The sequence below is a fragment of the Marmota marmota genome, unplaced genomic scaffold, assembly GCF_001458135.2.
Source record: "Marmota marmota marmota unplaced genomic scaffold, marMar, whole genome shotgun sequence".
Taxonomy (NCBI): Eukaryota; Metazoa; Chordata; class Mammalia; order Rodentia; family Sciuridae; genus Marmota; species Marmota marmota.
The window spans coordinates 20,828,237-20,853,108 of record NW_026000241.1 but is presented as its reverse complement, the minus strand read 5'-3'; the positions used below and the strand labels follow the sequence as shown (position 1 = coordinate 20,853,108).

Below are 24,872 nucleotides of genomic sequence, written 5' to 3'. Positions count from 1 at the left end.
AGTACTTACCATCAGATTCTCAGTGGGTCTTAAAACCTTCTATCATCCACCCTCCTCAAGGTAAGAACCACTATCTTACTGTTACGTAGCACTTCAAAATTTAGAACGTACTCTGACTTTATCAGTTTGCTAATTACTAATTTCAGACACAGAACTATATAGTATAATATAAAGCAATGTCAGTATACACAACCACCTATTTTTATGTATGTTATTACATTTCCTAAATCTAATCTTTGATAATACTCTTATGTAATTATTCTGTAATGTACTTGGAAAAAAAACTTATTTTACAAGAATCAATAAATGGGATGGGATGGACTCAAACTAAACAGTTTCTTCTCAGCAAAAGAAACAATCTGTGAGGTGAATAAAGAGCCAACATCTTGGAAGCAAATCTTTACCCCTACACATCAGATAGAGCACTAAACTCTAGGGTATATAAAGAACTCAAAATGCTAAGCAGCAACAACAAAAAAAAAACCCAATCAACAAATGGTCCAAGAACCTGGACAGACACTTCTCAGAAGAGGGTATACAATCAATCAACAGATATATGAAAAAATGTTCATCATCATTAGCAATTAAAGAAATGCAAATCAAAACCACTCTAAGATTTCATCTCACTCCAGTCAGAATGGCAGCTAATATGAAGACAAACAACAATAAGTGTTGGTGAGGACGTGGGGAAAAAGGTACACTCATACACTGATAGTGGGACTGCAAATTAGTGCAGCCAATATGGAAAGCAGTATGAATATTTCTTGGAAAATTGGGAATGGAACCACCGTTTGACCCAGCTATCCCTCTCCTTGGTCTATACCCAAAGGACTTAAAAACAGCATACTGTAGGGACACAGCCACATCTATGTTTATAGCAGCACAATTCACAATAGCTAAACTTTGGAAGCAACCTAGATACCCTTCAGTAGATGAATGGATAAAAAAAATGTGGCATATATACACAATGGAATATTACTCAGCAATAAAAGAGGAAAAAAATCATGGCATTTGCAGGTAAATGAATGGAATTAGAGAAGATAATATTAAGTGAAGTTAGCCAATCCCCAAAAAACCAAATGCTGAATGTTTTCTTTGATATAAGGAAGCTGATTTATAGTGGGATAGGGAGAGGGAGTATGAGAGAAATAGATGAACTCCAGATAGGACAGAGGGGTTGAAGGAGAAGGGAGGGGCATGGGGTTATAAATGATGGTGGAATGTAAGGATTATTATTATCCAAAGTACATATATGAAGACACGAATTGGTGTGAATATACTTTGTATACAACCAGAGATATGAAAAATTGTGCTCTATATGTGTAATAAGAATTGTAATGCTTTCTGCTGGCATATATTTAAAAAGATTAAATTTATTTTAAAATTAATATTCCCAGTGGTCTAAGGGTCTTAGGACTCTGAAATTTTAATAGAAGTTTTTGTATGACTGGAGTCTTCAGAAATAAAAATCCAGAGAAAATTGTTTTTATGCTTAGGTTTGATGAAGAGAGGACAATCATATGATTGGACAAAGGGGAGTTATGATGTAATGATAATAAACTGAGAATTTAAAAAGTTCTATTTGTTCGTGTTCTTGGCATCTCATTAATTTCCTCAGGGTACAGGGAGGATCCCTTTGGGATGAGGATATTTGTTTAGAGGAAGGTCAGAAAATTCTTTTATGTCCTGCATCAGGGTAGAATAGAGGGTAATCAGACAGACCTTCCTATTTCTTTGTTTTCTCAAATGCCAAGATGCTGAGTTTTGAGGTAACTTGTTCTCAACCCCAACACCAGGATAGAGTCTTCTTTAAGTGTGTAATTAAGGTCACACTTTTATCATTCAGTTATAAACAGTGAGTATATCAGGATTCTCCTGATCCAAGTCATTAGGGTTATTTTTAATGATGTTTTTATTATTCCTCCACTCCCACCCAGAAAATATGTCATTTAAAATATAGAGGTAGGAAAGAAGTTAAATAGACTTCAGTCATTCAAATGGGATTTATTTTGTCTGGTACGTGGCGGGGTGGGGGGGTGTGATCATTTGGGGGAAAATCTATAATAGGATTTTTTGGATGTATTAATTGGTTGGTCAATTATCATTTGACAGTGAAAATGTTAGCTAGATGAAGTAACTAGTTTTTGGTGTGAATGTTTTAGGGTATTGTAAGAAGCCCTTTCAAGTGAAAATTTTTAAATGGCCTATGAAAATTGCATTGTCAATTATTTATATGACCCTGTTTTCTTTAATTAGGTGTCTTTGCATTGCTGCAAGCTTATGCTTTCTTGCAGTATCTGAGAGACCGATTAACAAAACAGGAGTTCCAGACCCTTTTCTTTTTGGGTGTATCACTAGCTGCAGGTGCTGTGTTTCTTAGTGTCATCTATTTGACTTACACAGGTAGGTGCCATCACCTGTAAAATGTGAATCTTGTCTCTAGATTATTCAAAAGGGTAATTTTTACACAGATTTTTTTTCATATATTCCATTTATCCTAGTAGGTAAAATACTGTGGTTGTATTCTGTACAAGCAATATTAAAATAATAATCAAAGGTTCTAAAATCTGAATAACATTATTTCAAATTGTGATTTTTAAGTTTATCTTAATTTTGTTGCTTCAGTCCCTGATAAATCCACAAACATTCTTTTCTTTCTGGATAAATAGGCCCAAAACAAACAAGTCAGAGCTTCTAGTGATAACCTACTACATTGTCTGTGTGCACTTTCTCTTCTGCCTAACCACTCTCCCCACCACAACTGGGGATTGAATTCAGGGGCCTTTTATCTTTGAGCTTCCTCCCACCCTTTATAGTTTTTGAGACAGGTTCTAAGTATGCTTTGAGGCTGGCCTAACTTGCATCCTCCTGCCTTAGTCTTCTAAATTGCTGAGATTACAAGCACTCACCACTGTGCCTGCCTCTCTCCCCTACTCTTTCACAGTCAAACATCAGTTTCATTCTGCTTCTGTATTCTAAATTTCTAACCCTGACTTTACCCATCCTTAGGAACAAGTCAAATTCTTTCTAAAGTTATTCTGTAAAATTAATTTACCAGCCTACCTTATAAAATCATTAAGTATAGACAGGAGTTAAAAAGGCATAAGTCTTTAAAATCATCTTTATAATATGATGAGATTTGGCAAACTAGATCATTTATACACCACACCCATTTAAAAATTTATCCAGTGTTCACTGGTTTATTATCTGAGCCTTCTTTATTAATCAACTAGAAGCTTCAGAGTGAATTGGAAAATTTCCTATAATTTTATCTAAGTGTTATTTAGAGTGCTAAGTTTCTTAATTGTTATTTAACTTATTTTTCTCTGGAAACAGGTTCTCTGTGGATTATTGTTTTTGATTCAGTTACTACCTTATTTTATGTGATTGCCAGACATGTGAACTATGTTGGTACCTATAGAAGAAAAACTGAAAATTTTTACATTATTTTAAATCAATCCATAATTAACAACCATAAAACCATTAAAAATAAGCACGATAAATAAACCAGGGGCAGAGGTGCATATCTTTAGCAGTTTAGTGAGACCCTGTCCCAAAATAAATTTTAAAAGGGCTAGTCATGTAGCTCAGTGGTAGAGCACCCCTTGCTTAAATCCTCAGAAACCCCTCCTCTACATGCACACCAAAAAGTTTTTTTTTTTTTTTTTTTTTTTAACACAATAATAAAAAGGCAGATAATTTCCTCTACGTTTTTCCTTCAAAGGTTACATTGCACCATGGAGTGGCAGGTTTTATTCATTATGGGACACTGGGTAAGTACAGATATGTTATTTAGCTTCAAATTAAAACACCCATTTCTTTCTGTTCTTAATATTGTTAGTATTTCTGTCTCTATTTGAGTCAGGTACCTAGGATATGCCAAAAATTCTACTAAATGTTGATTCTCTTGAATATTATCTTTGTTAATAGTAGCTTTTTAAGTATACCTTTAATATGCAATATAAGTCATGTATTTCTGTTCAACATAGCCACTCCCTTATTTTTGTTTGTCAAAATTTACGTAACATTTGTGCAATTTAGTGGTTGGAACTTTTTAGTAACATATAAAGCTTTCATCTTTAATATTAAGAATAGATGCTATGTTATAAATCCATGCCATATGATGAAAGTTCAAATTTTTTTCTAATATCACATGATCTAAGCTTCTATTTCTTAAAAAAAATCTATGAAATACACTAGAGAATATCTGCTCCAATATATTATGAATTAATGAAAAAATCTTGGTTTCAAATTGGACAACTAGTTCAAGTAAACTTCTTTCCTCTAACTTATTTTTGTAGGAATAAGAAAATATATGTTAATGACTATTTATCCCCCCTCTGCTTTCTTGCTCTTCTGTCTTTGTTAATTTCCTAGGTGACCCAATAAAAACCTTACATAGTTTATTGAATGAGCATGCTTTCTGATGTGATACCAAAAGGGCTCGTGTCCATGTCTAATTAAAAGGACATATACATTCCTACATAACTTATATGTAAGCATACATTGATAGTTCAGCCTGTGGGATCACCAGAGGATTTGAGGGAATTAGTCATAGTGAGGTTATTCTGATTAGGGTAAACTACCAGGTTAACTTTTGTTAGTTATTCCTACTCTTAACTTTCTAAACTTTGATTGAACTGATATGGAATCTCAGGGTGTTTCAGGAATTTTCATTTCCCTCACCTGCCTCCACACCATAAGCAAGGCATTGTGGCATTATATCTTATTGGGTAAGGTATTTATGCTATTTTTAATAAAGTCCAAAAGGTAGTGAAATTCACTTGTATAAAATAAGAGATGGAGATACTGGAGAACAAATTCCTATTGGAGCAAGATTTTTGTGTTAGAAATCAGAGCCAGGGTCATATGATCAGCCATTGATAATTTTCTGTTTTATGAGGGCACATTGGTTTTTAGTTTTACTGATGTGGATCAAACAAATTTATTTCCAGTATAGCTGGTTACATTAGAATGCATGTTTAAACTAGAAGAGGTGGGGGGACTAAGAACCATATCTACAGTCCAAGAAAATTTCATTTCAAAGGAACTTATAGCTGGGTGTGGTGGTAAACTACTATACCTGTTGTAGTCTCAACTACTTGGGAGACTGAAGCAAGAAGATCACCTTGAACCATAAGTTTAAGAGCAGCTTAGTCAATGTAGTGAGACCCTGTCTCAAAAAGAAAAACAGAAATGTTTTACCATTTAATTGTAAATAATAATAACTTTTTTAATATCAGGTATGCAAAAATACACATTCCAATTATTGCATCAGTGTCTGAGCATCAACCTACGACTTGGGTGTCTTTCTTCTTTGATCTACATATTCTTGTATGTACCTTCCCAGCAGGCCTATGGTTCTGCATCAAAAATATCAACGATGAAAGAGTATTTGGTAAGAGTTTTTTTTTTTTTTTTAATGAATACTTTGATTTGGGAACAATTTTTGTTTGTCTGTCTGTGTTTTTCTTCTAGATTACCCACTTCAAGGTTTTGTTGTTTTTTGGTTGATATATATTCAGAATACATTTTCTTCCCTGTTATGCACAGTGTGCTTAGCCAAGGAGAATAGAATTTTCATTATGTATATTTAACTATTAACTTTTAATTTAGAGCTAGTATGTGAATTTTTAAAAAAATATTTATTTCTTAAATGTAGTTGGACACAATACCTTTACTTTATTTTTATGTGGTGCTGAGGATCGAACTCAGGGCCTTGCACGTGCTAGACAAGCACCCTACCACTGAGCTACAACCCCAGCTACTGTATGAATTTTATGTTCACTTTTGTGGTTTCTTAGCAGTTAGTGTTATTGTAGTCTATGGTTGAGAATTAAAAATTTATTGGCAGTATAATTTTGACTTAAATTTCTAAGTTAGATTTGATTAAGTAGGAACAAGTTTTCTGGGTCATCCATTATTCCAGTTTCAGAAAGTACATTCTATATTGGAATAAGGATTACAACTCTTTCATTGACTTATTTGTGTATGTTTCCAACTGACAAGACCTGACATAAAATATTTAAAATAAGCAGCCACACTGTAGTCCCAGCAGCTCAGGAAGCTGAGGCAGGGGTAATGTATACCATACATTCAAAGCCAGCCTCAGCAAAAGCAAGGTGCTAAGCAAGTCATCGAGACCCTGTCTCTAAATGAAAATACAAAACAGGCAGGCTGGAGTAGTGGTTCAGTGGTAGAGCACTTGCCTAGCATGTGTGAGGCACTGGGTTCCATTCTCAGTACCACATTATAAATAAAATTAAAGGTTCATTGACAAATAAAAAAATATTAAAAAGAAATATGAAATAGGGCTGGGGTTATGGTGCAGTGGTCCACTGCCCCTGAGTTCAATCCCCAGTACAAAAAAAAAAAAAAAAAAAAATGTGCCTTTGGGTTCAGTCCCCAATACATGGGGAGGGGAGGGGCTTGCAAACCAAATGCTCTTACATAATTTAATAATTACAAGAAGTGTGCTGTGGTGGTTAGACATAGATAGAAACAAATGTTGAGAAATGATTTATAATATGTACAGAGTCATGCAAGCCAATAATTTATAATACCAGGACTTGAGTTTGTACTAGTATAGGGCCTAGACCATAAGTATCACCTTGGGTTACTACTGCAGAACACCCAAATGTATAAACCCGAATGTATAAATGATACTAATTCTTTTCTAGTTTATCTAGATTAGTAAACTCTGAATTAAGGCCATGTTTTACTGCATCATTCAAAAAGACTTAAACATAAGCCCACCTGATGACCCAATAATCCCATATCCCCTATCTCAGGGGAAGTAAGCACATATATTCCCCAAAGGACATATTTAAGAATTCACGGGACAACTTTATCCAGGATAGCCCCTAATTATACGCAATAGAATGGATAGGAATATTTTTATAGATTTGTGCAGTGGTGTACATTACAGCAGTTAACAAAAGAATAGTGTGGCCAAATTAAGTCAGTACAAAAGAGGATACTTCTAAATGATTCTATTTCTCTAAAGTTGATGAATAAGGAAAACTAAGTTAATGCTGAATAGTGGTTACTTTTTTTTTTTTTTATAGGGGAGAGGGCAGTTATTATCTGAGACATGAGAAGCTAGAAAAATATTATGTACCTCAGTCATCATGGGTAGTAATTACATAGGGGGGCATACCTATATACAAAGTCATTGAGCTGTAAGCTTAAGAATATGGTATAATAAATGTATTACTTTAGGAAAAATATTTTATGATCTCAATGTTCATTGACTTTGTAAAGTTAATAACCTTCAACCAGAAGTTGTAGAACTTTTTCCTGTGGTTATTAGCACATATCTAGAAGGCTATTGGAAATTTGTCTGAAATTTTTTAAAAAGTTGCCTGACAGTGATTTGTAGATTATTATTTTGTTTAATGATATAATGTTCTTCTCATCCCACTTTTTCTTTAAAACAGGCTTTATGCTAAAAATTGGCAGTGGCTTTTCATGGACCATATTTTATTCTGTTAATTTGTGCCTAATAATATAATATAGAAATATATTTTCTTCTGTCAGCTAAGGATTTTATAATATAAGATGCTGTTGACAAATAATGATTTAGTTTAATTCCCCATGCCTAAAATTAATCAAATATGAATCATGATACCTATCTCCAAACTATTGCTCTATTAGTGTTTATTTAGTCAACATTAATTCTGATTTTTAAATATGACTATCAGTATTAATATAAAAGCAATTAGGTAATTTATGAGGCATTTCTCTACTTTTAGATTTGTTTTAAACTGTGGTATTAAATATTTAATTTCCGGTGAATGTTTTCCCCTGAAGTGTTGTAAGAGAATTTGTCTTTGCAGTTGCTTTGTATGCAATCAGTGCTGTCTACTTTGCTGGAGTGATGGTGCGACTGATGTTGACTTTGACTCCAGTCGTGTGTATGCTGTCTGCAATTGCCTTCTCAAATGTTTTTGAGCACTATTTGGGGGATGACATGAAAAGGGAAAATCCACCTGTGGAAGACAGCAGTGATGAGGATGACAAAAGAAACCCAGGAAATTTGTATGATAAGGTGGGGAATCTAAACTAAGGCCTTTAAAAATTTAATGTGCTTTCTTAATTTTTCTACCACAATATGAACCATACATATTAAGAAATGTGATTAAATGAGGATTTAAATAAGCTGTGACGCTTCTGTTTGGTTACAATGTTTGCTTCAAAATTTGAATCCCAGTCGATCTTTTAGCTCAAAGTAAGAAAATAGAATGTAATCAGACAAGGAATTCTTTCTTTGGGGGCATTTGTTAACCTGAATACTTAAATTTGTTAATAGACTTCTTTACAGCAAACACTTGGTGCTTTGCTAAATTACATGAGATTTTAAGCCATGTGGATAAGTGCTTATCTTTAAGATCCATATACATTATCAACTTTTTAAATGATAATTTGGTATTTAACTGATTTACTTTTTAAACCTCCCGTTTTTTAACCATCTGTAGCTAATACAATGTAATTCATTTTTAACCTGTAGTCTCTCAGTTAACAAATCAAGTTTGTATGTGTGGAAAAGACTTGTTAAAGCAAATCTTGGATGCCATATTAAACTTACCTTGCTATTTTAATATTGACTAGTGTTTTGAATACCAGTGAGTAAGTAATGAAACTTCCCACTATAGAAGTTAACTGAAATTTTTTGTCTTTACCATAAGATCAGTAAAACTCATAAAGATTTGACACATGCTTTTGGGATTTTTGTTATATTTTGGTTTTGTTGTTTTGTGGTATCTTAATCAATCTTGTAATTTTGAGTTTGTGATTACTACTGGTTTTCTCTTCTGATTTTTAGTGGTGGTGATGATAAATGTGTGTGTTCAAAGTAATTTTGGTGTTTTTTACCAAGTCCATTGGTTTTAGGGTTTCGAAATTAGAAGGCTAATTCAGTAAATGCAGTTTTTTTCCCATACCGAAGTCCTGCATAGTCTGGATTATAAGTAGACATTGTCATTTTTAGGATGTAAAATTTAAGATTTTCTAAGAATTTATATATTAGATTTCATACTGTCAGAATGGGCCATTTACTTATCTTCTATATATTTAATTAAGAAATAAGGATAATTGATTGGAGTAGCTTCTTACTAGAGATTATTTCACTCTGAGATCAGCTCCTGGTCCCAGGAAACTTTGATTCACAATTGACTTTAGAATCTACTTTGATAAAGTTTTAGGAAACTCTTCTAAACCTATAGAAGAATATCTGCTAGTTACACATTTTGTGAATCACAGAATTAAATTGATTATCATTCTCCCAACTTTTTTCCCTTGAATGTCCTGTGAAGCAAGTCAAATGATGAATTTGTCTAACCAGTTTTCTGTATCTTCAGGCAGGTAAAGTGAGGAAACATGTAACTGAACAGGAAAAAACTGAAGAGGGATTAGGTCCTAATATAAAAAGTATTGTCACTATGTTGATGCTGATGCTGCTGATGATGTTTGCAGTACACTGTACCTGGGTCACAAGCAATGCCTACTCCAGTCCAAGTGTGGTCCTAGCCTCTTATAATCATGATGGGTAAGAAAATGACTTGACTACAAAAAGATTTTAGAACACTGTCCCCCACACACACACTCAAAACATATACTTTTTGACTCAAAAGATAGAATTGTGTTTGAGGCCCTGAATTTGAATCTTCTTCCTTTCCCTTTTCCTTTTTCCATTTTCCCTTTTTCCCCTTTTTCTTTTCCTTTTCTTTTCTATCCTCTAAAACTCAGGGCCTCACACATACTAGACTTTGCGCTGAGCTACACCCACAGCCCATCAGTCTGCTTTTGTTTTTTCCCCATTTGGGTGTGACTTCTCTCTCCACCTTTGAAGGGGTAAGTAGTATTTCATGCTGCTCTTTTTCAAAATTTCGGTGTACATTTTTTTTTTTCATATGTATCCCTTTGAACACAGCATCATCATTACAGTGAAACTTGTTAGAAAATGCTAATTCACTGACTTTGCCCTAAGCCTAATGAATCATTTAGTTGACCCATTTATCTATTCATTGCTGAAGTAGAGCCCAGCAGTCTAGTTTAACAGACCCAGATGATTCTGATGCAGCTAAAATTTAACAGTTGATTTATACATTGCCTTGCCTCTTCCCACTTCTGCTTCACATTGGAGTTTAGTTGACTTGAAGAATATCAGGCCCACCCCAGAACTATTTGATCAGAATCTGCTTTTTGGTTTGTATTCATATTAGTTTGAGAAGCACAGGCTTTGCTCTTCATTTTCTTGTTCTTTTTTTTTTTTTCCTAGAAGCTTTTAACTGTGATCCTTAAAATGTGAAATTATTCAGTAGTTTTAGCACCTCAAAATTTTAAGTTACCTTCTTCATATTTAAATCTTATTTAAAATATTATGATTCTTTTCAGCACCAGGAATATCTTAGATGATTTTAGAGAAGCTTACTTTTGGCTAAGGCAAAATACAGATGAACATGCCCGAGTGATGTCTTGGTGGGATTATGGCTATCAAATAGCTGGAATGGCTAATAGAACTACTTTGGTGGATAATAATACCTGGAATAACAGTCACATAGCACTGGTAAGCATTTGACTTTTTAAGAAAAAGATTTTTTTTAAAAATCCTATTACTTTTCAGTCAAGTTTCACTTGTGATTAAATAGAAAAGATGAGGGTGAAAGTACTCTTTAATTGCTGAGGTCTCAAAATATTTCTTTAACATATTTAATAATGTTACTTAAAGATATACTTATTTTGTTTGTAAGAATGGTATTTACTTATTTATAGGTATAATTCAGAATCAGACTTGCTTCTGGTACATTTTATATTTAAGCTTACTGGAGAATTAGGCAAAATCTGAAACTTTAAATGTTTATATTTTCCATTTTATAAACTTAAAAAAATCTTTGCAAATATGTAAAGCAAATGCATTATGGATATGCAAAGTGTGTTCACTTTTAAATGACTAATCTACATAAATTAAGGTGATCACTTCTGGGCTTTAAAAATTTTGAATAGATAAATGGGTCAACTAAATGAATTCTATTTGTTAGTGTTGTAGCTAGTAATCAAATGTCTGCTATGCTGGGGTAAAGAATATGTGCTAGCAAGATCACCTGCAAGCCCTGCCTTAAATTGTGAGAAATTGTCTCTTAAAGTTTGCCTCCTTTTGCTGGTGGCATATGCCTTAATTCCAGGCAACCAAGGGGAAAGACCCTGCCTCAAAATTTAAAAAGGACTATGGATGTAGCTCAGTAATAGTGCTCTTGCCTAGTGTGCACAAGGCCCTGGGTTCAATATAATACTACACACACCAAAGAAAAGTTTGTCTACTTTCATTTTTAAATGTTAATTTCATAGAGCTTAATTGTTAGCAAAATATTAGAACATGTATTCATATTTTGACATTTCTGCTATAAATTGATTATAGTGAGTTGTTAATGTTTATAAATCTCAATAAATTCTTTGATATCTTAGAAAATCATTTTTGCAAAAAAAAAAAAAAATCCAGGTAAGTCAGGCTCTTGCAGTAAAAGTGTACATTCAGTTTTATTTTATTCTGCAGGTGGGAAAAGCTATGTCTTCTAATGAAACAGCAGCCTATAAAATCATGAGGACTCTAGATGTAGATTATGTTTTGGTTATTTTTGGAGGGGTTATTGGCTATTCTGGTGATGATATCAACAAGTTTCTTTGGATGGTTAGAATAGCTGAAGGAGAACATCCAAAAGACATTCGGGTAAGAAACTAGATAATCCCAGGTATGTGAAAGACAGTCCATAATGTCCAAATCTTATCTCTTTAATTGCATTATATTTGTTTTCATTGTTCTATCCCCCTAAGTAGTCCCTTATCCTGATTTTACTATTTATTAAAGATACTAGAAGCACTTCCTAGATTTAGAACGTTTGAAACTCATATTTCATAGTCACATGATAAGTAAGGACATTTAGGTCAACTGCAGACTACAAATTGACAGTATTATATATACCACATAGCCTAGGTATGTAGTAAGCTATACCATCTGGATTTGTATAAGTATACTGTATGATATTCACATGCATGATAACAATATTGCCTAGTGATGCATATCTCAGACTGTATCCTCAAGATTGCACTTACATTCAACTCTATGAAGCAGTTCCTTGCCCAAATTTTCTTGCTTTTACTTTTTCACACCTTCTCACGTCAGCCCTTTCTTTATATTTTCATTTTCATTGTTTCTAACCTGGTACTGACTCTAATGATTGTAAACCTGGAAGAGGACAGCAACCTTGAAATTGCTATCTTTGCCTTAGTCTTCTTTGCTCTCCCAACGTAATATGACATTGATCACGTCATTGTCTGGCTTAAAAGCCTTCAATAGATGATGGGGCAAGGCGGTGAAACAGAAATGAATACAAACTAAAACTATAAGTTTGGGTTATGGGCATATTATTTTGGATCACTCGGCATAAATGAACACCAAGTCTCATTCCAGGATATGGATCTTGATGACCAAGACAAGACTAAGTCATCACTATTGAAAATGTCAACAGTAACTCATTTGTGGTGGTATTATGAAAGTTTGTGGTAATATAGATGAAGCCTCACCAAGTGGCTAGTATGAAATAGATACTGTCTTGGTGATACATTGATAGAAAATCCAAACTCTCCTTATCCTGGAATGCAAGACCTTTTATGCTTTAGTTTTCCATTGCTGGTCTCTTGGCCATTCTGCGCTGTCCCAAAGAACTTGCCAGTGGTTCCTTTCTTGGAAAAAAAGGATAGACCTGTAGTGAATAACATGTATTGTATACTTGTAAATTGATAAGATTTTTAGGTGTTCTCACCATATGGAAATAAGTATATGGAAAAAAAATGCATATTTAATTAACTCCATTTAGATATTCTACAGTTTACATGTATTTCAGATCATGTTGTATACCATAATATATACCTTGTACTCACTTTTTTTGTTGTTTATGTGATTCTCATTTAAGCAGATAAATAGTAATAAGGTATAGACACTGTTTACTTTGTATATCTTGAGAATCTTTCCATATTAGATTATGGAAGGCTTCTTTATTCCTTTTTTTTTTTTTTACATTTGCAGAATGTAGTGTATTATGTTATGTGTTTGTATATGTTTATATTCTTAATTTATTTAACCTATCCTTATTGATGGATTTTTATGTGTTTTCCAGTGTTTTTTTTTAATCTCAAACAGTGATGCAACAAGTAGCTTTCTACATTTATTAGTTTACCCATATACAAGTACTCTGGTGGACCAGAAATTTCTGGGTCAAAAATTACATTTTTTAACTGGAGTACCAAATAGTTCCTTGTAAAGGTTAATTTATAAATTATTACTGAAAATAGTTCTACATACTATTGTTAGCTTTCTAAACATTCCCTTCTCCAGCTAAAGGAGCTGATTTTAGAGTTCATATAGGAAAATTGTGAAAATGAATGAGGAAGAGGAGAGTTGGAAAGAGTCAGCCCTACCTGTTATTATAACCATGGTTTGTTGGTACCATTCTTCATAAATTATTTTTAAGGCTTTATTAGATGGTTTTAAATCTGATGGGATTAAGTTGGGGGTGAGGGATATAAATGAACATGACTTTATGAATATACCTCAAAAGCTGGTTCCTTTGGGGGGAAATGCAGAAGGGAAACCCTGTAGCTTTGGATGTGTTAAACTGAACTGACATAGAAACTTCTGGTTTCTTTCTTATAGGAAAGTGACTATTTCACTCCACAGGGAGAATTTCGTGTAGACAAAGCAGGATCCCCTACTTTGTTGAATTGCCTTATGTATAAAATGTCATACTACAGATTTGGAGAAATGCAGGTTAGTTAAATCAGTTTTTCTACAGTCTTTATTCCGAAGAAAAAATAATCCTAATGCCTCTAGAAACTTAGAATAATGCTATTTTATTGTACTGTATAATGTGAGAAATTAGGAAAATAATTAAGATCAAGGACTTATTTCCAAAATATCTTTTTTCAACATTAGCTCAAATCCAACCTTCGCTTGCCATCTTACCTTTTGACTTTTTGCTTTTGGAAGGCATTGTTCTCCAGGGGCAAGGTTTCCTAGCTAGGAAACATAATACTCTTAGGTAGTATACCACTTTGCTGCTTGGTGGAGAAAATCCTTAAAGAGTTAAATTATATGGTCACTTCGGACATTCACTCTATACCTGTTCTCCATTATCCCAGATAGCTAGAACTGTCTGGAATAGAGTTTCCTAATAATTCAGAATGATGTGTAACAAAAGCTAATGATCTGCAAAATGAGTGAATGTGCAGAGAGGCGTTATAGCAGAAAGAAGGAAGAGGGGGGCTGTTTCTTTCTCTGGAGATGGCCAACATTTTCCCTTGACTAAGTATTCCTTTCATTATCCCAAAATATGTTTCTCTCTTGAGATAACTCATATTCTCCCTTGAATGTGTTTTTGCTTTCCTAATAAATCTGTCTCTAGGAGGGGGAAAAAAGAAGAACAATGGACTTGATGTTATAATACCTGTGTTTTAGGTTAGGCTCTGTCAAGTCATGTAACCCTCACATTCTTTTGGACTCTACTTGTTTTTATTTTTGTTTTCCTTGTCTTCAAATAATGTGGGCTGGACTGAACTTACAACTTGATTTTTGAGGGAAACCAGAACATGTCACCCCAATATGCCATTCATTTCTCCTTTATATTTACCTTCCCATACTTTCTTATTCTGGAGTCTTAATACCCTTTCCTTTGTCTTGTCATTTCCCCCACAGTGTTCTTTGTTAAACGTTATGTATAATCCAGAATTCTAAGCCATTTTTTTGAGTTTTTCATTGCAACTTCTCCTATGTGATATGTGCTACATAAATTATTATACTTGTTTTTCTCTTTTTTAATCTATCCTTTGTTGACAGGGGCCCATCTCAACTAAGTACTCATGAGGGTTGAGGAAAAAATTACATCCCTCCCCAACCATTGCTAAGTTTTTTTTAATAGCTATTTTATTACTTGACTATAATACCAAGTTATTGCCTCCATATTAAAATCTCAGTGAAAACTAATTTCATAGTGCTTTCTGGTAAGTTGATAACCCTAGAAAGCAGGGGGAAAACTGCTTAATTTTATACTATCACTAGGGATCAAGATAATTCTATAAACAGAAGGGGTTTGTTTAGGTTTCAGTTTGTGAAACAAAATTTTAATCTTTTGAAAAATACAATTGTTATGGCAAATATGGGCTTGGTACACTTTTTTTTTTTTTTTTTTTTTAGAAGAGCATGCATATCACTGTACTCCTGCTCATTGTGTTACTTCAAGGTAGATTTGTACAGCCAGGCATTTGCTTCATTATTTATTGAACTGTAATTAACTCTGGAGGTGGCTTTAAAAACAAAGAATATACCAGACAGACAATAATTAATTGTAAGTTTTTGTTTCTTTGAAGGCTACTTGCTGGTGTCTCAACTTAGGCTATGAAAGTAGTAATAACTAGTCACTCCAGAAATTAGGTTTTCTGGGGAAAATGACTAGTTTCTCTGCTAATGATTGTGTTGAAGGACTATTTTTAAACCATGATTCTAGCATGCATTTATTTTGATGCCTGCCCTGCTTATAGGTGAGATATAGTTTAAATAATGTTTATATATGTTTTTAGTGTTGTGTAAACAAGCCAAAATAAGCTGTCTACTCTTTGGAATAGAGGTTTTATTTTTGTTTCTAAGTTGACTTTACCTATGTTAAGTTTGTATGCTACATAAACTTAGTCTGAATATTTTGTAGTCACTCTTCCCCTGTTTTTTCTTTTTCTATTCCTCATAAATCCTCCCATGGATCAGCTTGTTGAGGTTCCTTTGTAGTACATTTCCAGGGTATAATACCACTGTTTACTTGTGCACTTATTTAACAAGTAGCCCTCAAAATACAAATACACTGTGAATAAGATAAAGTCGTCATTCTAGTGGAAGATATAGGAAACTTTAAAAATAAATAAAAGGTTAACAGTATATCCTATAGAGTAAAAGAACAAAGTTCTGTAGGAAACAGTAGAAGAAACTTACCAACTACTAGTCTCAAAAAAGTATTTCTCTGTAGAGATGCTATTTAGGTTGAGGTCAGAGGCTATAAGAAGGAGCCAGCAATACAAAAGAATTGAATTGAAGGCCACGACAGAGAAAACAGATAGTTGTAAGGCTCTGAGGAAGAAAAGAAATGCCTTCTGTGTGTTTTCTATATATACTTATAAAAAGGAGGAGGGGGCAAATCTTAATTTTTCAAAAAGGGTTTTGTTGGAATTCATCTTTTTTTTTTAATGTCTGTAAGCTGCTCATCTAGTCCACTCAAGGACTGTAAAATTCTTATTCTGATTCAACCCCCCTTCCTGATTACCTCCTGTCTAGTTATTAGCATATGATGAGAACTATAAAGGTACATTTCTTGATTCTGTTTTCTTAATTTAAGGGAGAGGGTATTACTCTAATAACAACATTTACTAATTTCTAACACGGAATAAGTTTTCCAGTATGTTTAACATCCAATACTAATGTTACTTTTGCAGCTGGATTTTCGTACACCCCCAGGTTTTGACCGAACACGTAATGCTGAAATTGGAAATAAGGACATTAAATTCAAGCATTTGGAGGAAGCCTTTACATCAGAACACTGGCTTGTCAGGATATATAAAGTGAAAGCACCTGATAACAGGGAGACACTAGATCATAAACCTCGAGTCACCAACATTTTCCCAAAACAGAAGTATTTGTCAAAGAAGGTGGGTGCCAAGTTAAATCATTCCTATGAAAGGATGATTCAGGGTTGGTTAGTTGGCCTACACAAAAAACATTACTGAAAATTACTACTAAATTTCCATTTGCCAGATTTATAGGCTATGGCTTATATATACAAAGTATATATCAGATTAGCCTGCTAGGGGAATTCTTTTCAAACTGTGTACTTAAGCTGTCCCTACCAGCAACTGTTTCTAGACAGCATGGTGTGGTTATCAGTGATCTAGGCTGAGATTTTTTGGCTTTAATTTGTGCCATTGCCATTAGTAAGATTTATTTGTAAAGTAAGATGTGTCTGTGGCTATCACTTTTCATACCTTTGTGAAAGTAAAAATACTAAGTGCTCAATAGAATTTGTGATTAGTTCTTTATCTTTTGGTCAAAGCAAATTTATATTGCATCTTCATACTCCATTCGTAGTATGATGTTACTATAATATTCAAGAATAAAGAATAGGCTTTTGATTGGTGAGTCCTTCTGAAGAAAAAAATCATTTATCTTCAGATAATTATTTTTAATGTAATTATTATGACAAAGCTTGTAGGTAGGAATTATGATGAGACTATTGCAGTCCTTTTGTAATAAATATTTAATAAGATGAAATATTTTATTGGAGGTCATTATTGCTCATTTTAGCCAAATAGATCTCTAATCTTTTCTATAAAAGATTACTAAAAATGAATATTTATGTAGGTTGCCCAACTATGGAAGATGAGAAATAATAAGGTGTCAGGTAAAATGTTAAGGTTGTATTATAAGTTTCTATTCTTAGATAGATTTCAGTCTTAGTTTTTGAAAAGATGCTTAGGGTTTCCACAGTTCAGATCAGTTATTTTACATCATTAAAGTAATTGTCTTGTCCCTTTATTTCTTCAAATATACACCAAATATCCTCCAGATTATTTCACATTTTACTAGAAATGTACTAAATATTAACTGTGATATTTAAATAAAAGCTTTATATGGATACTTTCTCTCCCAGAAAAGATTACCATATCTAGACTAATGTATTTAAAGGGTGTCACATAGAACTGACTTCATTCTGTCTTGTCAAATTCAATTACCAGTCTTCATGTCAGATGGCAAAGATACCAAATTATCTGGTTTCTCACAGGCATGAGTGTAGAGAAGCCGGTGAGTTATACAGTGCAGAAGTCAAAGCAAATCCTGCTAGTCTGAAAGCAGTTACTCCTAAGACATCCAAGCCTAGTTAAGAACTATATATTTGTTTTATTTGGGTTGGGGGCTGGTGGCAGGGAAGAAGGCTGTTGAATTTGCAATCTGACTGATGGCAGAGATCTCAAAGGCAGTACATTTTCTTAATCTCTTTTGTCTATCCATCCATCATTTCCCCAAAATAAATAAATGTGAATGGATAAATAAAAATCAGTCTTCTGAGCTGAAACATTCTAGTAGACAATAACATGAATTTTTAAATTTGTTTTTCGTGGCTTTATATTCTTTTTGTACTAGCACTATAAAGAAATGTTTCTTACTTACTTTCTTCTCCCTATTCTGGTTTTCAATTTGAGGATGAAGGTGTGCATACAACAGAAATTTTAGGAGTTTTTCTGCCACTGCTAGTTGGCACGACTGAAGTGCTAGAAATTGTAATCCAGGGCTGCAGAAAAACTTTGTGGTTTGGCGACTTTTTGCCAGTACAAGAAAAAACACTCTGAGGACCCAGTTGTATACTTGCATAGTCATTTGCATAGATCTCATAGAAAAATTTTCATGTTAGAAACATACAGATAATAAGAAAAAAGGAACTAACTCCTTGGCCTGGTTTGTGTTTTTAAAAATTGCACCATCTGACATTTTTATGTTTCCCATAATAAAATAAAGATAACATGCACTGTGGTTAACAAATTAACAGCAGCTAAGTTTTGCAACCTCAACAAGGGATTGTATTTTGCCTTATGTTCTTATCATTGTTAGAAAAAATCTAAATTGTTTTGAAGTGAACATGATGAATAGAAGGAAAATGATGCTGTATTTACCCTAAGTTTCTGAAATATCTAAGAATTGTAAACTTTGAATTGAATGGTCAGGTCTCTTGAATTTTGCCTCTGTTAAGCCAGAATTTGATAATGCATCCAGCTACTTACTTTCAGAAAATTGTTGCTTTCTTCAATGACAAGGCATGTGTGTCAAATCAACAAAAACATACATGCTTATACAATATATCCTATAGAATTCTAACACAGCAAATGTTTTTGCAATGGTTTCTACCACCACCTTTGCAGTAATTTGTTTCTTACAACAGAAAACATCTGTTAAATATTTTAGTGGGATGCTGAATTAAGAAAAAACATTTTCTTTTTAAAAAGTTGTATGAAACTCAGGGAATGTGTTTTTGTTATGTTTTTTCATTTTTAAGTACTTAATTTCCTTCCTGAAATGTTGGAGAATGTGCTAAGTGATTTTGTCTTTCACTTTTATAGATTGGTAGTCATCCTCATTTTACAGATAAGAAAACTGAGGCTCCAAAAGTTACTAATTTATATTTCTGACACATAGCTGATTCCTTAAAGGCTAAACCAGCAGTAGCATTTCCATTTTATGATTCCTTAGTCTGATGTTATATTGTATTATGACTGGGAAATTTGAGAAATTATTACAGCTAAGCATTTATTTGAAAAGGAGGTGTGGGGATTCTTTCCCTTGGTGGTAAGGAATGCATTCGAGAAATGCTGTCATAGTCCTTGCATCTTAAAGTTAGGGACCTAGTCATATTCATCATGCATTCAATAGTTAGTATTCACTAACTGTTCAGGGAGTCCAGTCATAAGAGCCAAGAGCTTATTAAGACAGTCTTCTTCATAATACAATAAATCATGTATGTAGATAATTTTTCTTAACCTGTAAGAAATCTGTGCTAATACTATGTGTTCTGGTTTTGTTTTGTTTTAGACTACCAAAAGGAAGCGTGGCTACATTAAAAATAAGCTAGTTTTTAAGAAAGGCAAGAAAATATCTAAGAAGACTGTTTAAACACACTGTTTTAGTTCCTGACTTGAAGCAGTTGTCCTTGTGAGAACCGGTCTTTGCCTTTAGCTCATGTCATGTTTCACAGCAACAGAGGGTACAGAACCATCACTGGTCCAGGTTAATGTACAAAATTTTCTGGCAATGCCTGATTGAAAAAATAAAATTGGATTATTGAGAACAGCTGTTTCTGATTTGTAATGTGAAGCAAGACAGAGCACTGCTGTAAAATGTCTAGCAGCAGATTTTTTTTATTGGTACATATTATCCTTCAAATCTGAGAATTTGGACTAATTGCACCAAAGAACCCTCTAATTTGGTCCCTGGCACATGCATTCTTGTCAGTGTTTTTATTTTACAAGACTTGCATTTTATCTGAATTACCCACATAGCAATATGTAAAATATAAAAGACAAAATATGATGAGAGCTTCTTGAACCAGTAAACCAGTACAGGTCTGAGAAAGGTATTAGAAAAGTAATTATACTTCCTTGAACTATATTTATTTTCATGTTTCTCCAATGCAAAGAATGTTTCATCAAATGTACATTTTCTCTTGGTTACTGTTTGCTATAAGAAGCTGCTGTTTCAAAGATGGACCTCAAGAGTAGCTGATGGATTCAAATAGATTTTTATGTTGACACATTATTACTGCTATTAGCAGTTGTTTTCACCAGGTACTTAGAGAGCAGGTTTCATACATTGTTCATTCAAGGGCTAAATTTATATCCTTTGGAAATCATAGCAACTACACAGAATGTTGCTTACCAGGATAGGGTTTGGCACCTTAGTACTGAGGTTAGCACTATGTTTACATGCAAAAGATTTGAGGAGGAAAAAAAAGTATCCAAAGTTCATTTTCTGTGACTCTTCAAAATGACAGGATTTGTAAACTTTGGATTTTTCTGATTTTATAACAGTTTCATTCATCATAATGATTTTTGTTCTCTGCTCCATATTTTTTAATACCTTAAGCATTTGATGAAACACTCTTTAGTGCTATATGCATTTTCTTACTTTTATTAAAAATGTGACAATTGTCAAAAAATGCACTAAAATATAAATGGAGATTGAACATGTTCACTTTCCAGCTTATAGGCAACTTTATACAGACTTGAAAATTTTCTCCAGTTGTTTAGTAAAAGTGAAAGAGAAAGGTTTTTTCCTGCTACAGGATATAATTTTTTTTTTATATGACAAGCATAACACACCACTGCTTTTGGTGGAAAAGTGCAGAATAGTATGTACCTTTTATGAAGAACAATGTAATTTACAATGTTCAGTGAGAATGTTATTGCTGATTTTCTTTTTCAAGGTGTAGAATATTCTTTGATTTATAGAATTCATTTTTGACCCAGATGATGGTTCTTTTACAGAACAATAAAATGGCTGAACATTTTCACAAATAAAGCGTAACTAAATCTGGATTTCTGATACCTTGTCATTCGGGGGATTTTCTTTTACTTTGTTGCTTTAAAATTCAATGCAGAGAAGTTGTTGACTGTAGGGGAATAAAGTTAATTCAAATTTTGTGTTAAGTGTTGTCTTTTACAAATTGTTTCTGTTCACATTTACAAAGGTTTTATGGGAAATTAGTTTAACTTAAACCTCCTATTTTGCCTTCTTTTTAGCCCAGTGAAAATCTTATTTTGATGGTGGAGTGGGGGTGGCATGGGGGAGATGGAAGGGAGAAGAAACCTAGTCAAATAGATTGATCTCTATTAAGGAAAGGAGTCCTGACAAAGCCATAAATGGTGAAGTTCTTGGTATTTAATCAAATCTTTAGAATTTTTTTCATTTTGCACAGGAAAGAACCTTCAGCTTTCAATATTAGGAAACAATGTTTTGGTTCAATGTAACTTGTCAGTAAATTGCCATTTTAACTTTTTAAGACTTGTTTTATTGTAGCAGAAAAGTAAAACTATAGTTTGGCTACACTGGAATAAGAATAATTGGCTTAGAATATTTTTTTTAAATTCACATGTAATCACTGTTCATCTCAAGGTAATTAAAGATCACTCTACCTTTGAAGTTTTAGAATGCAAAATGGTATTTGGACTATAAGGGTAAGGCAGCAAGTCTGAAGACAAAATTTAGATTTTATACTTTTGTTAAACTGAGTTTCTTGAACTTTAAAATTCATATGAGTTCCCTAAACCACAACCCGAGAGGCCAAAGGAGTAGATAGTGTAAAATCCCCCAGAGCAGTACTGTTTCCATATCCAAGAGGCAGTAAGATGATGACTTTGTGGAGCTGCTGCTCCTTTTAAAAAATTTCTTTTCTAAGGCTGGGAGTGTAGCTCAGTGGTAGAACTCTTGCCTACCACATGCAAGATATCCTGGGCTCCATCCTCAGCAGTACTAAAAAGAATTGTTTAAAATGTAACAATTCCCAACAAACTATTTTTTTAAGTAGTGTTAAGTACATTTACATCATTGTGCATCTAATCTCCATAACTCTTCATCTTTCTTGGGAGCTCTGCTCATAATCATTTGAAGTAGGTGGAGAAAATAGATAAGTGTAAATAGATCTCAATGGCAGTCTGTAACTGCAATGGTAAGAAATTGAGAAAACACCAAACAGTAACCAAATAACAATCGATTTTTATTATGAAATATAACAGAAGCAAAAATGGACAAGACTTAGTGAAGTTACCACAAAGTAGGCAATCTTTTAACCATGATCCCCAAGTCAGGAAAACAGAACAGTACTAATATTCCAGAAGCATCCTCATGAAAAACCTCCCAGAAACTGTCCTGTCCCACCTTCCTGGTCCAGAAGTTAATCACTCTTTGCTTTTATGGTAGTTTTATTTCTGCTTTTACCACTTAAGTCTTTATCTAAGTGTGTTTAGGTGCTTCTATTCTTTGAACTACATAAATGGAATAAGTAGAATATATGTGTTTAGTATTTAACTGCTTTTGCTTAGTATTTGTGAAAAGCATCCAGGTTCTTACACAGAACTATAAGTTTATTCATTTTTATTGATACACAGTGTTCTCTTTCTCTCAAGCTTACTCTTATCTGTTCTATTGTTGATGGACCACTGTAGTTTTCAGCTTGAATATATTATAAATAATGCTATATAATGACATCTCTCTTGGTGCTTATGTGCATGTATTTCTGTGATTATTTGCCCCCAAAATGGAATTGCTGGGTTGTATATGAAAGTTTTTGTTGCTTCCACATCCTTATCAGTCCTTGTTTTCGTTTAGTTATCTCCTCCTGAGGGGCACAAAGTGATTTCTGTTTAGTGTGCCTTCTTCCAGGTTGCTAATGAAGTTGGCCATTTGGAAATCCCTGTTTTCTAAGGTACTGATTATTATGCATATTTAGTTTTTTTAGTTATGAGTATATATTATGTATATGAGGCCTTCATTTGTGTTGCAGATTTTCTAAGAATAATTTTAATGTTTTTCCTCAATCTTTTGTGTGTGTACAGCCTTGTTTAAAAAAACTATAGCTGCCTGTGGTGTTTCCCAGGAAATTACTGTTTTACTTTTCAGTTTTGTGGAATTCATTTGTCTAGTATCCTGTGAATTGTTTTTGTTTTGAGTTTTGGGAATATGGATACATAATTTTCCCAGCACCATTTATTGGAGGAAGAAGAAAAAAAAAAACATGTCCTTTTCCTATGGCTCTGAAATATTCCTTGTGTAGTAAATTGAATTCCATCAACTTTTTATATTCCATAGAGTTCTTTGTATGACTTAGTGTAGCTTTAAGATATAAGACAGAGGAGTACTCCTCACCTAGCTCTTTAAACTTAGATTTTTCTGGGCCTTTGCTTTAACATGTAAATTTTATAATTAAGTTCCACCAAAAGAGAAAAACCTTGAGTTTTTGATTGACTATTCAGTTTATAGATCAATTGGGGAAGATTAACACCTTTAAAACATTGATACTTCTGACCATGAATATAGCATATCCCTCAATTTATATGGATGCTAAGAGTTTTCAACATGTTGTTTTTTAATGTGTAAGTTTCTTATGGTCAATATAAAGTTGACTTCTGTATATTGAAATTGTATTCAAAAACCTTGGTAAAACTCATCCTACCACTGTATTTCAAAGATTTATTGTGATATATAACTCCTCATAATCTGGGAATGAGGCTTTTTTTTCTCCCTTTATAATGGTTACATTTCCTTGCATAGAAAAGGTACTATCCTTGTCCTCTGTTTCACAAAGAATACCTTTTTAAGGGGAAAGGTACTAGGGATCAAACCCAGGCCATTTGTGCATGCTAGGCAAGCACTGTACCACTGGTAGTTCACTTTGCACTATGTTGTAGATTTTCAGTAGGTACCTTTGATCAAATTAAGGACATTGCCATTTCCCACATGTCTTTTAATTGTAGGTGGACGCAATACCTTTTATATGGTGCTGAGGATCAAACCCAGCCCCTCATGCATGCTAGGTAGGCACTCTTCCACTGAGCCATAACCCCAGTTCCCCCACTTTGTTTTTAATCATGAATGGCTTTCTCAAGGTTTTTTTCTCTTAAGACTTTTGTTCATACTGCTAAGATAAACTTGTATTTCTAGAATCTGTTAGAAATTACTTGTGAAACCATTTGGGCCTGGAAATTTCTTTGTACAAAGGTTTTATTACTACACAATATTTTACAGGTGCATGATTATCAGATAATTTTCTTGGAAAGCACAACTTACAAGAACCATATTTCAGTTAATGTAAAATTGTTTATAGTGATGTCCCCTTTTAATTACTAAGATTAATTTTCTTGTATTCATATTTTCCCCCAACTTCTACCATGACTCCCTTATTTTCCATGGCAGGTTTTTTTTTTTTTTTTTTAAAGCTTCCTCCCCGCTTTTGAAGACGAACTAATTTCTCTAGTCTTTTTTTTTAGAAAGTTAGTAGTATTTCTATGGAGGAGGCAGTGTTTTGCTTTGTTGTATTGATCTCTTTCCCTAATATGAATTTATTTAAAGCAACGTTCTTTTGGTAGTGTAGGGGCTAGGGTTGTAGCTCAGTGATAGTGCTTGCCTAGCACATGAGAGGCACTGGGTTTGACCTTCAGCACCACATAAAGGTATTGTATCCATCTACAAAATAAATATTGCTGGTAAATTGGTACTTGTTTTTTGCTATCTTATGGAGTTT

General features: G+C 33.5%; 1 protein-coding gene across 1 annotated transcript in view; it reads left to right on the top strand.

The window, feature by feature from the left end:
- The window catches only part of Stt3b (STT3 oligosaccharyltransferase complex catalytic subunit B), an 87,546-nt gene extending 66,264 nt beyond the window's left edge, over positions 1–21,282 (top strand). The window contains exons 7-16 of the mRNA XM_015489547.2: positions 2,257–2,403; positions 3,725–3,773; positions 5,244–5,398; positions 7,839–8,050; positions 9,360–9,547; positions 10,396–10,567; positions 11,552–11,725; positions 13,709–13,822; positions 16,528–16,740; positions 19,670–21,282. Of these exons, the coding sequence (XP_015345033.1) occupies positions 2,257–2,403; positions 3,725–3,773; positions 5,244–5,398; positions 7,839–8,050; positions 9,360–9,547; positions 10,396–10,567; positions 11,552–11,725; positions 13,709–13,822; positions 16,528–16,740; positions 19,670–19,750 (1,505 nt within the window). The 3' untranslated portion in view covers positions 19,751–21,282. The remainder of the gene's footprint in view (positions 1–2,256; positions 2,404–3,724; positions 3,774–5,243; positions 5,399–7,838; positions 8,051–9,359; positions 9,548–10,395; positions 10,568–11,551; positions 11,726–13,708; positions 13,823–16,527; positions 16,741–19,669) is intronic.
- The last annotated feature ends 3,590 nt before the right edge of the window (positions 21,283–24,872 follow it).